Here is a 13,368-nt window from a genome sequence, read left to right as displayed (position 1 = left end):
GGCATAGGCTGTCACAGGGTCCCTGGGGACACTGGGTTCCCCAGTACAGCACAGGGGCTGACCCACTGGAGTGAGACTGGCAGGGGCCACTGTCATGGCTGAGACTGGGGCATGGCACAGGTGAGCAAGAGGCTGAGGGAGGTGGGTTTGCTCAGCCTGGAGGAAGAGGAGGCAAAGGGGATCTTGTTTGCAACTGCCTTACAGGGAGGTGCATCGAGATGGAGCCAGGCTCCTCTCATGGGTGCCTGGTGAAAGGGCAGAGGGAGCAGGCACAGGCTGCTGCCAAGGGGAGGGCAGTGAGGGGTAAGGCAGGCTGCTGTTTTCACGAGGGTGGTCAGCCCCGGGCTGGTTCTGCCTTCCTGGAAGCAGTCGGAGCCCAGCTGGCCCTGCCACTGGGAGCCTCTCCCACCTTCGTTCCAAATGTTTCCCCAACACACACCATGTCCCTATAGACCAGGACTCGGACTCAGACAGTGACCTGTCTCTGGATGAAGAGCGCAGCCTCTCCATCCCATCCTCAGAGAGCGAGGAGAACGTGCGCCTGCGGGGCCGCTTCCAGCGCCAGTTCAAGCGGGCAGCACACAGCGAACGCCTCCTCACTAACCCCGCCAACACCACTCCCAAAGGCAAGTCTGGGGGCTCTGTCAGGGGAAGGAGTGAGCTTGGGTCCTTGGGGACCAGGCTGTATCTTGTGATGGCTTCAATTGCTGCTCACAGACATATTCTCTCCCTTTTCCTTGGGGCCTGTTTTGCTGTGTCCTTCGCCAGACGTGGATGGCAATGACCTCATGTCATACTGGCCAGCTCTGGGCGAGTGCGAGGTTCATCCCTGCTCCCTGCAGAAGTGGGGCTCCGAGCGGAAGCTGGGATTTGACATCAACAAAGATGCGGCCAATAATAATCAGCCAGACCTGGCCTTGACCAGTGGGGACGAGAACTCCCTCACCCAGACTCAACGGCAAAGAAAAGGTAACGGCCTGGAGCAAGCAGGCAAGGGTGGCCTTGCCTGTCTCAGGTTGACGTGGCCCTGAAGGCTCAGCAACAGGTCCATCTTGTCATGTCCTTGGGGAGGTATGGCTTATTTCCCCCAGCTTTCATGCTCTTTTCACTGTTATGCAAAGATTTGACTTCTCTCTGTGTCCGGTGCAGGGATTTTGAAGAACCGCCTCCAGTACCCTCCAAATCTCCAAGGCTTGCCATCCGTCGGCAGGATGACCAACGAGCTGACGTGGTACAAGACCTCCACACTGGGTCACAGGGCTGTCCCTGCCGCCTCCTACGGCAGGATCTACTCTGGGGCGGGCAGTCTGTCGCAGCCAGCCAGCCGGTACTCGTCACGGGAGCAGCTTGACATCCTGATGAGGAGACAGATGTCCCGGGACCAGCTGAGTAGACACAACTCAGGAGAGTGCTTGGAAGCTGTGCCCAGCCGGCACGGGTCCAGAGAGGAGCTGGACACTATCCCCAGCAGGCAGGGGTCTACTGAACACCTGGAAAGTATCCCAAGCAGAAACGGGTCTAGGGAAAACTTGGATCTACTCACCTCTAGGCCCAGTCAGAGAGATCATGGGAACACGCTTCCACGGAGGCAGGGCTCCAGAGATCACCTTGACACTTTACCCTGCAGATTTGGGTCAAGAGAGCAGCTAGACTGTCGGCCAGTAAGAGAGGTCTCTAGAGAGTGGCTAAACACATTGCCAAATAGGCAAGTGTCCAGAGACTTAATAGACACGTTCCCAGGTCGAGATACTTCTCGAGAACAATTGGATCTGCTTTCTAAAAGACAGCCTTCAAGGGACCAGCTAGCATCGGCTAGACAAACTTCAAGGGAGCAGCTGGACTTTCCCTCCAGAAGATCTAATTCCAGAGAGCCTCTGGACACAGTGCCTAGCAGGCATCCCTCGCAGGACAACTTGGGGAGTCTCTCTAGGAGGCAACTGTCTAGGGAAAGCCTAGAGCCACTGTCGAGGAGACAGCCTTCTAGAGAGAACCTGGAGGCCGTTCCCAGCCGACATCCTTCCACTGAACAGTTAGATATCCTTTCTTCCATCCTTGCTTCTTTTAACTCCTCCGTCCTGTCCTCGGTGCAATCTTCCAGCACGCCTTCGGGCCCCCAGACCACTGCCACCCCCTCTGCCGTGCAGACCTCCTCAACGCCCTCCGCAATGTGCCCCTCAACGCCTCACTCCACCACCTCCCACAGCATTTCAGAGCTGTCACCAGACTCAGAGTAAGTGTGTCCTTTCTGCAGCCAGGCCTTGCTCAGCCAGTCTTGTGCATTGTCCAGCTGCCTGGCTTCTTCTCAAAGTGGGTTTAGTTTGGGGGGAAAGGGCTGTGTAAGGGTGAGCTCCTGGGGTGAGTGTCAGGTGTCCCCCGGTCCTGAATAGTGATGGGGAAGCGGGAGCCTTCAGGTACAACAGCTCTGGGCCCTTGCAGTGCAGCATGAGCAGAAACATCCGAGTCTACCTGCTCTGCCAGAAGTGATGGCCCTCATTTGTGGCCTGTGAGTGCTCGGGGAACATGCTTTGTGCAGCCAGGCTGACCTCGTGGCTGGTCCCCTTGCTTGGTGCTGGCTCTGAGACCCAATGAGTGGGTGTGTGTGAGGGCCAGGCTGGCTGTAGAGGAAGAGGGGGCCCAAGTCCTACAGGACCTTCCCCGGTACCAGCTCTGATCCCTGCTGGTACTGCTCCCATCCCATCCCTCCTTTTCTCTTCCCTGAACTTCAGGGACTTGGACACAGTTGTTTCTGCCCTGACGTAGGAGTGGGTTTCTGCCTGTCCCCATCTGGCACGGCTCGGGGAGGCAGCTGAAGCCCAGGGGAGGTGCCATGGCTTAACACTTTTTCTTTCCTCCAAGAAGAATAACAAGAAACGAGGGCCATTCCTGAGGGGCTGAAGCCGTCCGCAAGAGAGACAGAAGAAGCAGGGCCCTTCGCCTAGCCAGGCACTGCCAGCTGAGGTTTGGTGTCCCCAGGGGGCAGGGGCCAGAACTGATGGTCAGAGGCCCAAAATGTATCCTGCCTTCCCCTGCCCTCCGGGCTGAGGGGCTGGCAGCCCACACCACCCACTGCCGGGAGCCTCTGGGCTCTCGGCTGCCGCCATGTTCCCCGTTGCCTGCCCGCTGTGACAGGTACGGCAGGAGCCTGCTTGCGTGAGGGTGGCTTCTCCGACCCCCCGGGGCCGAGCTCTTCCCCTGCAACCCGTTTGTATGCAGGGTGTGCGTGTGTGTGCGCGGAGGATGGGCAGGGGCAGGGGGATGGAAACGGAGCCCAGGATGTGGGGACAGGGGAGGGTTTTCTACTTTTTTGTATCTTTGTAATCAGAGAAGAGAAATTTCTATGGTTATTTTTACGGATGGTCTGTTCCCAGGACCTGGAGCATTTGTCTCACCAACAGCCCTTTGCCAGCTTCCCTGGGGGTACCAGGAACCGTGATCCTGGTGGGCTGGAGGGACAGTGCCAGGCAACCCTCATGGCTTTGCCAGCACTGCTTCATCCCATGCTCACTGCAGGGCAGCTGGCCCCGCTGCCCCTCTCACCCTACCACCGTGCAGCTCCACACGTGTCTCGGTGCCATACTCCCGCCTGGCGTCTCTCAGACCCCTGCAGCCACACTGGCCCTGCAGCCAGGCCCCCCTCTGCCCTTTCACGGGACCCCTCTTGGGGCTGCCCCCATCTGTGAGCCAGGGCTGTGCACCAGCAAGGGATGTGCCCCATAAGTGAGTGGGGCAGCAAATTTGGCACTAGGGACCTGCTGGGGGAGGAAACAAGCTTTGCTGTTCAGTCCTATTCTGTACCAGGATGGTCCCACTCCTACAAGTGCTGGTTTCCTCCGCTCAGCAAATGAGCACTATGTTTTTTCCCATTGTATGTTGTGCTCTTTAACCTGTGTGTTACAGAGCAAACCTCTGCAGGTTTGTGGGACCAGGCAAGGAGGTGGGTGGGCCTAGCCCTGCTCAGCTGCCGGCTAGGCTGTTCCCAGAGCTGGAGTTCACCCTGTGGAGGATTAGCATCCGCAGAAACATGTTGTGGCTTCAGTCTTGGGGTCCAGCATTGCCCACAGAAGCTGTATCTAGCTGGTTCCCTGTGAGCTCTGCATACATACACACATCTCCCTGCACTCTCTGGCTGGCTAAGGATCCCAGCTCAGAGTGGCCTGGATTTTGGGAGATGGAGATGAACAGCACTTTGCCCTCTCTGGAAATTCAGGCTGCCCCATTGGTTTCTCTGCTCGGCCGGGGGCCTGGCGGTGGGACTCCTCTAGTGGAGGCAACACTCCTCTGTGCCTACCCCAGCCTCGGGCCAGGGGCAGCTGGCTCGGGGGGCTGGCACGCTCCCTTTCACCTGCTGAGCACAGTGCCTCTGCTCGGCTACCCCCGTGGTGCTCTTGGGGCTGTGTGACAGCACGCTCCTTACTGCCTTACTACCACACTGCCATAGCTTCTTACTGCAGCCCAGCCCAACGTTTACAGGAGAGGACTTGTGCTGTTGTCCTCCAGGGAGGCCAAGGCCTCTCAGCCGTGACCCCAAGTCAGCAGGAAGGACGTGGAGGGGACAGAGGGGCTGGGTGATGGGGGTGCTGTGGGCCTGGCGGGGGCTGCCTGCCCCCAGCACCACCCCAACGAGGCAGGCTCGCTGCTGCCCTTCTCCCAGAGATGGGGAGGGAAGGGCCTGCTGACATGTTTACATGCCGTTTGGGACCGGCGCGCAGAGGGAAAGCCTGCTGGCCTCGCGTGCCGGGAGCAGCTGGGCCCCTCCGCGCTGCCCGTCTTCGCCTTCACGAACAAACTTGTTTACACGTTTCTCTCCAGCTGCACAGCCCTGGAGCCCTGGGCTGTGCCTCTGCCAGCGCTGTGATACCCCTCGGCACCCCAGTGGGTACCTATGTCCTGTCCCTGCCATGCCGTAGGGCCCGCTTTTCTGCCAGGTTGGGCACAAGGGTGCTTTGTGTTGGTGCCAAACGGAGAGCAAGTGACAAGTGCCAAAAAAGAAGTGGGCAGCAGAGCCGGTGGCTGTCTGCCTAGAGCCAGGCCGGTCAAGAAGCAGGAGTCAGTCTGTGGCTTGGTCCCTGGTTGTAGTGCTGTGGCCTGGGCTCTGAGGAGCATCCTCCTTGGGTTTGGGTTTGTTTCTTTGGGGGGTTTGGTTGGATTTTTTTTTCCCCTCTCTCCACCTCCTGATTCTGTAGGCAAGGAGCACGGAGATGTCTGTGTCCCACCCCGGCTGTCTGAAAGTGTATCATGGAAGCGCCAGATTTGGAAATAAAAGTCTATAAAACAGTGCTGGCCTCTCTGCCGTCTCTCCCTGCGCTCAGGATCCATGGCTGGGGCTGCGGGCACAGCGCCTGGGCTTGAGGCGATGCTGGGAGGGGACTTGGGCAGGAGCTTGCAGCCAGCTCTTGGGCTGAGGGGCAGTTGCTGTGGCCTGGGGTGAGGTGACAGGGACTTCAGGTGCTGCCAGTTGCTTGAACTTGGCTGTGTCCAGGCCCGTTCACCGGAGATGGGGTCTGCTGCAGCGGTGACGGGTGGCCCCGGCTGGCTGGCAGGACTGCGGTGGCTGTGGTTAACCATGGGACGGCAGCCTGGGTGAGGCCAAGGGGAGAACATCCACCATCCAAAGGCAGCATGGCCTCAGCGGGGTCGATCCAGGCTGTGGGGAAGGAGGGGGAGGAGGAGGAGAGGCCAAGTGTGATCCTGGCGCCTTCCGTCCCTCCTTTCTTGCTGTTGGAGGGGAAAGGGCAGGTGAGCAAAGGGCGGTATTGATCCACAGCACCCTGAGCAAGGGTCGCCATCAATGAGCGCAGACCCTCGGTCCCTTCCAGGCTCTCGCCTTAGCGCCGGCCTGAGCCTGACCCAGCCCAGGGCAGCCCCTGAGCACCGGGGGGCCAAGCTCACAAGCAGCCCCTGGGCGTCCTGCGTTGGTGGTGCCGGGAGCTGCGGTCTGGTCCCACAGCCCTTCCCAAGCCTGCCTGGGGGTGAGGGGCCGGGGCAGCTGGGGGGGGGGGCTGGGGCAGCTGTGGGGGAGCCACGGGCAGCGCGGCTGGCCCGGGGTGCGGGTGGGAGGCCGGAGGCTGGGGCACAGGAAGCAGCAGCAGCGCAGGGTGGGGACAGGGAGCGGCGATAAGGAGGCAGCAGTAAATGGCACCTGGAGCTATCAGTTGCTACCAAGCAGGAGCCCTGTGACAGCCTCCGCTTTGGTGCCAGGCAAGCAGATAAAAGATGGGGAGGCAGCAGCCACATGCAGGCGCCTGTGTTGGCATCGACGTGCCACTACCCGGCTGCGGTGCGACTGACGGGCACGGGGGTGAGCAGCAGGGTGCTGGGGATGCGGCAGAGGCTGAGGGGAGCAGGCTCAGCCCCACTGCTGAAAGGCAGCTGAGGAGTCTGTGTGGCTGCTCTGGGACCTGGGTCGTGCCGATCACGAGGAGAGCCAGGGTGGCCACAGGTTGCCCACTACCCAGCCAGCGGGGTTGGGAATGAGTTGCTCTGGCCCCAGAGGTCGCGGTCCCGTGTGTGTCACCACTTGTGCCATTTACCAGCCCCATACCACCACCCAGTGCACCTGGGACTCCCCTGCCCTGCCCACCCTGCCCACTGCACCATGCACCCTGGCACCGGTCAGCCCAGCCCACGGGTGCCTGGTTTTCCACTGCCGTGTCCCCATGGGCCTGGGCCAAGAGTGATTCAGGAGCGCTCTGAAACCAATGGTCATACCAGGTTGTGGTGGAGACCAGGAAGGCGTGATGGGTTCAGCGGAACTCTGATGCCCGCTGGGGACCTTTGGAACAAGATAACAGCTAGGTCTGCGTGCTGGGGTAGAGCGGGGCAGACCGCAGAGCACAGCACACCTGTTCCCAGCAGGTAAGCAGGGGCCAGAGCCTGTGGAAAATATCCTGGATGCCACGGCCGGAGGCTGCGGATAACCCTCCTTGCCCCGGGAACAGCTCCTGCTCCAGGACGTGGGGTGGGGGGAGGACACCCATGGGAGCCCTGAGGGTACAGGAGGGTGATGGCAGGTCCCCAAGGAGTGAGTGCCCCTGGGAGGTGAGTGCTCGGCAGCTCTTGGCAGGGAGTTGGCACCAAGACGTTCCCAGTGGCAAGAAGACCCCTGCCCTGCACCCAGCATGGGTGCTGGGGCACAGTGGCACCCCGGGCATGGCTGCAGGCCAGGAGCTGTGACTGGCCAGGACAGTGCCCAGGATGGCCCTGGGCCAGTGGTGACAGCCCTGGGCCTGCCACAGCCGCAGCACCCAGCACAACAGGGCACCGGGGGAGCGTGGTGGCTGCCACGCAGCAGTGGGACTGGGCAGCAGGCAGCTCCTCAGCAGGGCAGGAGGGAGGGCAGAAGGCAGGGAGCTGTGTCTGGAAGATCATGGGCAGGTATTAATAAACAGGAGGGAGCAGAGCGTGCACCTGGCTGGTGACATCTGACCAACGTGGGCACAGCAGGTAGGAGGGCTGGCACTGCCCCGGGCACCCTGTGAGTGGCACGTGGGTCCGGTTGCAAGTGGGTCAGTGTCTCAGGATCAGCCAGGGCCACCAGCCAGCTGAGCCTGGCAGGACGGTGGCAGCTCTTGGCTCGAGCCCCAAGCAAGGCCAGGCTGTGGATCCGTATGGAGATGCCTCAGTCCCACCATCTTAGCCCCATGAAGACCCCAGCCCCACTCCTCTGGGTCCATGGGCTCGGCCCCACTCTGCAGTGCAGGGGGTTGGGGAGGGCGCCGGCAGAGGAATGGCGAGCCCGTGACGCTCGCTGGGGGTTGACATTCCTGCTCCCCTCATGTGTAAAGGGACAAAGTCTGCGGACGGGATCATGGGGTGGTCGGGGCTGTGCTCGGCGGTTGTGCTGGTGCACTGCCCTGGCTGTGCTGCGGTACGTGAAGAAGGGTGGCTGGCACCAAGGTGGGTCCTGCATGGGCAGGTGGAGGGGAAGGCCCCCCCCAGGGCAGCTCTGCTGGCAGCCCCCACTCATGCACACCAGCGGGGCGGATGGGGCTGGCGTGGGGCAGGAGCAGACAGTGCTGATTTACAAATGCCAGGTGCCCCCAGCCGTGGGGACGCAGCTGAGGTGTCCCTCATCTCCCCGCAGCGGGCTGGCACGTGGGAGGGCCGGGCAGCCATGGCAGCGGAGATGACACTGAGCCACCGGGTGCCCCGCGAAGTGCTGAGCGAGGCCGACCTGGAGGAGGTGGCGCAGCGGAAACCTCCTGCCAAGCCCTCGCTGCGCGGCTGTCTCTGCAAGACCAGGTAGGACCGCACCAGCTGGGGGGATGTGCCTGGACCGCGCTGGACACCGTGCCACCCAGCCCCGCTGCCACGGGGAGCCCGGCTCCGGCTGTCCCAGTCTCTGCAGGAGACACGGTGCAAATGTGGGGGTTGGTTCTCCCAAGCCCAAGTGTCCCCATTCTGTTCTGCCTGGAGGGACACCCAGCTCCAGCAGCTGGAGCTGGGGGTCCCACAGGACCCATTGCTTCCCATGGGGCCCCATCCATCCCTGATGATGTCCCCAAGCCCCCACGCTTGTGCTCAGCCCCGGCTCCTGCTCCGTCCCCTCCAGATGCTCAGGCTCCACCGCCAAGTCCCTGCTCTTCCGTTTCCTGCCCTTCCTGCACTGGCTGCCCCGCTACCCGGTCAAGGACTGGCTTCCTGGGGACATCGCCTCAGGCTTCAGTGTGGGCATCATGCACCTGCCCCAGGGTGAGCGATGCCATTCCTGTGCCATGCCCAGGTTGCCAGGGGCTCCCCACAGGCAGGGGGGCTGGGGCTCAGCTGTCTCTGACATTTCTCCCTGCTCCCCCGTGACCAGGGCTCGCCTACGCACTGCTGGCCGGGCTGCCACCTGTGACCGGTCTCTATTCCTCCTTTTACCCCGTCTTCCTCTACTTCTTCTTTGGGACATCCAGACACAACTCTGTGGGTGAGCTGAGGGACCGTGTGCTCCCATGGGGAGGGCGGGGAGGGAGCGAGGATGAAGGGGGCACTTTGAGCCTGGCCCAAGGGGACAAGTGCCTGTGGACCTCAGAAAGGTCCTGGTGCTGACCTTTGGGTCCCTGTCCACACCTCACCTGTTCCCAGGCCCCTTTGCCGTCATCTCTGTCATGATCGGGAGTCTGACAGACTCCCTGGTGCCCAGCGAGAACTTTCTGGAGTCCGTCAACGGCACCAACATCATAATGGTCAATGAGGAACGGCGAGATGCTGCCAGGGTAGAGCTGGTGGCCACCATCACTGTCCTGACGGGCATCTTCCAGGTAAGAGGGCCCCAAGACAACCTGGCAGAGAATGGAGTGCCATGGTGCCCCATGGCTGCAAGCTGCAGGGCACTCCTCCTGCCACCTCTCCTTCCAGGTGGCCCTGGGCCTGCTGCAGTTTGGCTTCGTGGTGACCTACCTCTCGGATCCGCTGGTACGTGGCTACACCACCGCTGCTTCTGTGCATGTTCTCATCTCCCAGCTAAAGAATGTCTTCGGGGTCTCCCTGAGTGAGCACTCAGGGCCGCTCTCGCTGTTCATGGTGAGTGGGAGTTTACTGCTGCCCTGGGACCCTCAGGCACTCACCTGTGGGGCACACAGAAGCCCCCAAAATCCTGTGGGGGAGGCATCTGCATTCCTGAGCCTGTTCCCTCATCCTGTGTTCTCTAGACCTTCATTGAGATCTCCCAGAAGCTGCGAGAGACCAATGTGGGCACCCTGGTGACAGCCGTCATTGCCATGTTGGTCATCTTCATCGTGAAAGAGTTCAACCATGAGTTCGCTGACAAACTGCCCATGCCCATCCCCATCGAGCTTATCACGGTACCCAGAGCTGCCCCAGCTCCCTGTGGGGATGCAACCATGGGTGGCTCTATTCCCTATCCCCTACCCCCTCCAGTGTGGGGAGGGGTGGGATGGGGTGCCTTGGCAAGTGCAGCTTCAGGGCATGCGTCCCCTCCTCCTCCACCACGGACCCTGTGCAGGAAGGTCCTGTCTCACTCCAGCCATCCTCCCTTAGATCGTCATCTCTACTGGCATCTCCTACGGTGTCAACCTGAACGCCAAATTTGGCATCTCTGTGGTGGGCAACATCCCCAGCGGGTGAGCAGGGCCAGGTGGTGAGGGTGGCTGCGCCAGGGCACCACACTGCCCACAGGACCCCCCTTTTGAGCCCTGTCTCCCTGTCTTGGCTGTAGGTTGAAGCCACCTGTGGTGCCTAACATCAGCTACTTTGGGCAGGTGGTGGGCAACGCCTTTGCCATTGCTGTGGTGGGCTATGCCATCTGCATATCCCTGGGCAAGATCTTCGCCCTGAAGCATGGCTACAAAGTGGACAGCAACCAGGTGATGCTCCGACACGCAGGGCCCCTTCCCTGGGTGGAAACCAAGCTTGTACTGCTTGCAGGCGGGGGAAGGCATGGTGCTGCCCCACTGCTGCTCTGTCCCTGCAGGAGCTGATTGCGCTCGGCCTCTGCAACTTCCTGGGGGGCTTCTTCCAGTGTTTCGCCATCAGCTGCTCCATGTCGCGGAGCCTGGTGCAGGAGAGCACAGGGGGCAACAGCCAGGTGGGGCTGGGCAGCGCTGCCTCCCTCTGCAGGGCTGGACCTGGGGCAAGGAGCACAGCAAGAGGTGGGGGGCTCACCTCTCGCCTCCTGCTCCCCTTCCCCTCAGGTAGCCGGTGTCATCGCATCCCTGGTCATCCTGGTGACCATCCTGAAGGTTGGAGAGCTCTTCCGGGACCTGCCCAAGGTACATCTGGTCCCACAGCCTCTATGCCATGTCCCACCCCTGTGCCCGTCCCATGGCAAAGTGGTGTGGCAGGGGAACGGCCAAGGCCCGCCCCCAGGCCTGCCCTCAGCATCTTCATAGCTGCAGGGACTTCTCTCCTAGGCTATCTTGTCTGCCATCATCATTATCAACCTCAAGGGCATGTTCAAGCAGTTCAGTGACCTCTGCACACTCTGGAAGTCCAACCGGGTGGACCTGGTAAGGCACTGACCAGCCCCGGGGCTTTGCTCTTGTCCCTGGAGAGGGTTTCTCCACCCTCCCTGAGGCATGCAGGTGCCAGCGGGGAGGCTGTGCCGCAGCTGACCGTGTCCCCCCTCCAGATGGTCTGGATTGTGACATTCGTGGCCACTCTCATGCTGAACTTGGACATCGGCCTGGGGGCCTCAGTGGCCTTCAGCCTGCTCACCGTCATCTTCCGCACCCAGCTGTGAGTACCCCAGGGCTGGGGCCCTGGCCGTCTCCTGAGGGCAGGGGAAGCCCGTGGTGACCTCAGCCCCTTGCTCTGCTCCCCACAGCCCCCACTACTCCATCCTGGGGCGCATCCCCGACACCGAAGTCTACAGGGACGTGGCTGAATACCAAATGGTAACAGCACCAGGGCGTGGGAGAAGAGCTGCTGGCAGTGGGGGGGCAGTTCAAAGCATCCCCAGGAGCTGTTCACTGGGGACAGGAGCAGGGACATTTTGGGGGAGGGAGGGAAGGGGAGCAGGAGGCTCTGTCCCTGGGGTAGCACCCTCCCATCTGTCCCCAGGCACAGGAGGTCCCTGGTGTGAAGATCTTCCGCTCCTCCTCCACCCTCTATTTTGCCAACGTGGAGCTGTATGCCGAGGCCCTGAAGAAGAAGGTAGAAGAGCTGCCAGCCCCCCAGTGCTCCCCATGCCCCCCACCTGCTGGGACCACAGCAGCAGTGGGGCGTCCAGGGACATGGGGCTGCATTGTTTTGCAGAGCGGCATCAACGTGGATCGCCTGATTGAGAAGAAGAAGAAGGCCCTCAAGAAGCTGAAGAAACAGCAGAAAAAAGCAGAGAAGGAGAAGGCAAAGAGGAAAAAGGTGCTTCCCTGCTGTGGGGGACTCCTCTGGTGACACCTTGCGCCACCTCCCTGCCTTGTCCTGACCCTCCTGCTCCCACATTTGCCAGGCTCAGTGGCTCGTGGGGTTCCTGGTTCATCCTGGGGCACTGGGTGAAGAAGAGGCACTGGGGCAGAGTAGGGCCATGGCGTCACATCCAAGGTCAGCCGGGAAAGCCGTGCCTTTAATGATTAGGTAGTAGAGCCAGTGAGTCATTGCCATTTGGCGAGTTAATCAGAATTAAGGGCAAGAGCAAAGGCTGACCTGGTGCCAGCTAATGATCCCGGCTCTGGAGAGGGTCACTGGGAGGAGGGGTGGGTCCCAGCGCACCCAGAAAGAGCCCAAAAGTGGGTGAAGGTGTGAGCAAGGCACCCACTCCCAGGGCACCCTGCCTGTGCCCTATCACAGCCTCACCAGACCGCACTTTGCTATAGGGCGGGGTGAGCCCAGGGGGGGACACTGCCCAGCCAGGGGTGCTACCAGGCCCCACCTGGTGAGGCTGGGTCTCCTTCCCTCCCCCAGGACACAGATGCTGGGCACAATGGTCCAGGCATGGCGGTGATCGAGCTGAGCGGCGCAGAGGGCAGTGCACCCACTCAGCCTACACTGCGCACCCTGGGGCTGCCCCAGCCCAGCTTCCATGCCATTATCTTGGACTTCAGCCCTGTCAGCTTCATGGACACCGTCTCCATCAAGATTCTGAAGAATGTAAGGTGCCAGGGGAGTGGGCAGGCCAGCAGCCTCGCTGGGGGCATCCCCAGGGCCCTGCAAGGTGGCCTGATGGCTGCTGCCCATCCCTCTTCCCGGGTGAAACGTGTTTTCTGCCATTTGCAGATCTTCAGGGATTTCCATGAGATAGAAGTGGACATCTTCGTTGCCAGCTGCCCAGGTGAGGAGGCTCTGTGGAACCATCAGCCCTTGCCGGGCACGACCACACCTTTGGGACACACCTGCTGTCCCCATCCCCAGGGTTTCCCCAGGGCACAGGTGCTGCAGTTTGTCCCAGGGATCCAGTCTGAGCTCTGTGGCCCCTGGCTGGCATGCTGTATCCCCTGTGCCAGCCCTGGTGCCCCCGCAGCATGGGGAGAGCGAGACTCCTCTGGATGGTGGGTGGTGCACTCAGCTGGGTGCCATAGCTTCGGATGCTTCTCCCTCCACACAGCATCCGTCCTTGCCCAGCTGGAGCGGGGCAACTTCTTCACCTCGACCATCACCAAGCACTGCTTCTTCCCCTCGGTACATGACGCCGTGGTCCACATCAGTGGGGAGCAGCACCAGGCCTCGGTAAGCACCCAGCCTCACCATCCCCATCACTGTGATGGAGGGGGGGGGGCAACTAAGCCAACCCCTCCCTGTCTGTCTCCTTTAGGTGGACCTCAGCACCAGAATGTAGCCCTGCAAGAGGAAGACATCTCCCCAAGGAGCTGGCCAGACAAGGCAGGGCTTTGCCACTCCAACAGCACCAGCTCACCATCCCTGGGGCCTAGAGGCCTCGTACCCCCGCTAGTCCCTCTGGATGCTGAGAGCTGGGGCCCTGCCCTGGTC

At 61.4% G+C, this 13,368-nt stretch overlaps 2 protein-coding genes across 2 annotated transcripts in view; both read left to right on the top strand.

Moving 5' to 3' along the window:
* Positions 1-2,887, top strand: part of CELSR3 (cadherin EGF LAG seven-pass G-type receptor 3) — a gene marked incomplete at both ends in the record, with an annotated part of 32,244 nt that extends 29,357 nt beyond the window's left edge. The window contains 4 exon segments of the mRNA XM_082004434.1: positions 453-626; positions 769-969; positions 1,150-2,230; positions 2,860-2,887. Of these exon segments, the coding sequence (XP_081860560.1) occupies positions 453-626; positions 769-969; positions 1,150-2,230; positions 2,860-2,887 (1,484 nt within the window).
* Positions 2,888-8,113: 5,226 nt separating this feature from the next.
* On the top strand, positions 8,114-13,216 carry SLC26A6 (solute carrier family 26 member 6; the record flags this gene model as incomplete). Its single annotated transcript, XM_082004600.1, has 19 exons — positions 8,114-8,241; positions 8,552-8,691; positions 8,801-8,911; positions 9,070-9,245; positions 9,343-9,507; positions 9,636-9,788; positions 9,985-10,067; positions 10,163-10,310; positions 10,418-10,531; positions 10,638-10,715; positions 10,857-10,952; positions 11,075-11,181; positions 11,270-11,339; positions 11,506-11,598; positions 11,701-11,805; positions 12,346-12,531; positions 12,658-12,712; positions 12,986-13,107; positions 13,193-13,216. The coding sequence occupies 19 exons, from the start codon at positions 8,114-8,116 to the stop codon at positions 13,214-13,216; spliced, it is 2,154 nt and encodes a 717-aa protein (XP_081860726.1).
* Between the last annotated feature and the right edge of the window lie 152 nt (positions 13,217-13,368).

This window comes from Phaethon aethereus, assembly GCF_964289735.1.
Source record: "Phaethon aethereus genome assembly, chromosome: 11".
NCBI lineage: Eukaryota > Metazoa > Chordata > Aves > Phaethontiformes > Phaethontidae > Phaethon > Phaethon aethereus.
This window is presented reverse-complemented; position numbering and strand designations above follow the sequence as displayed.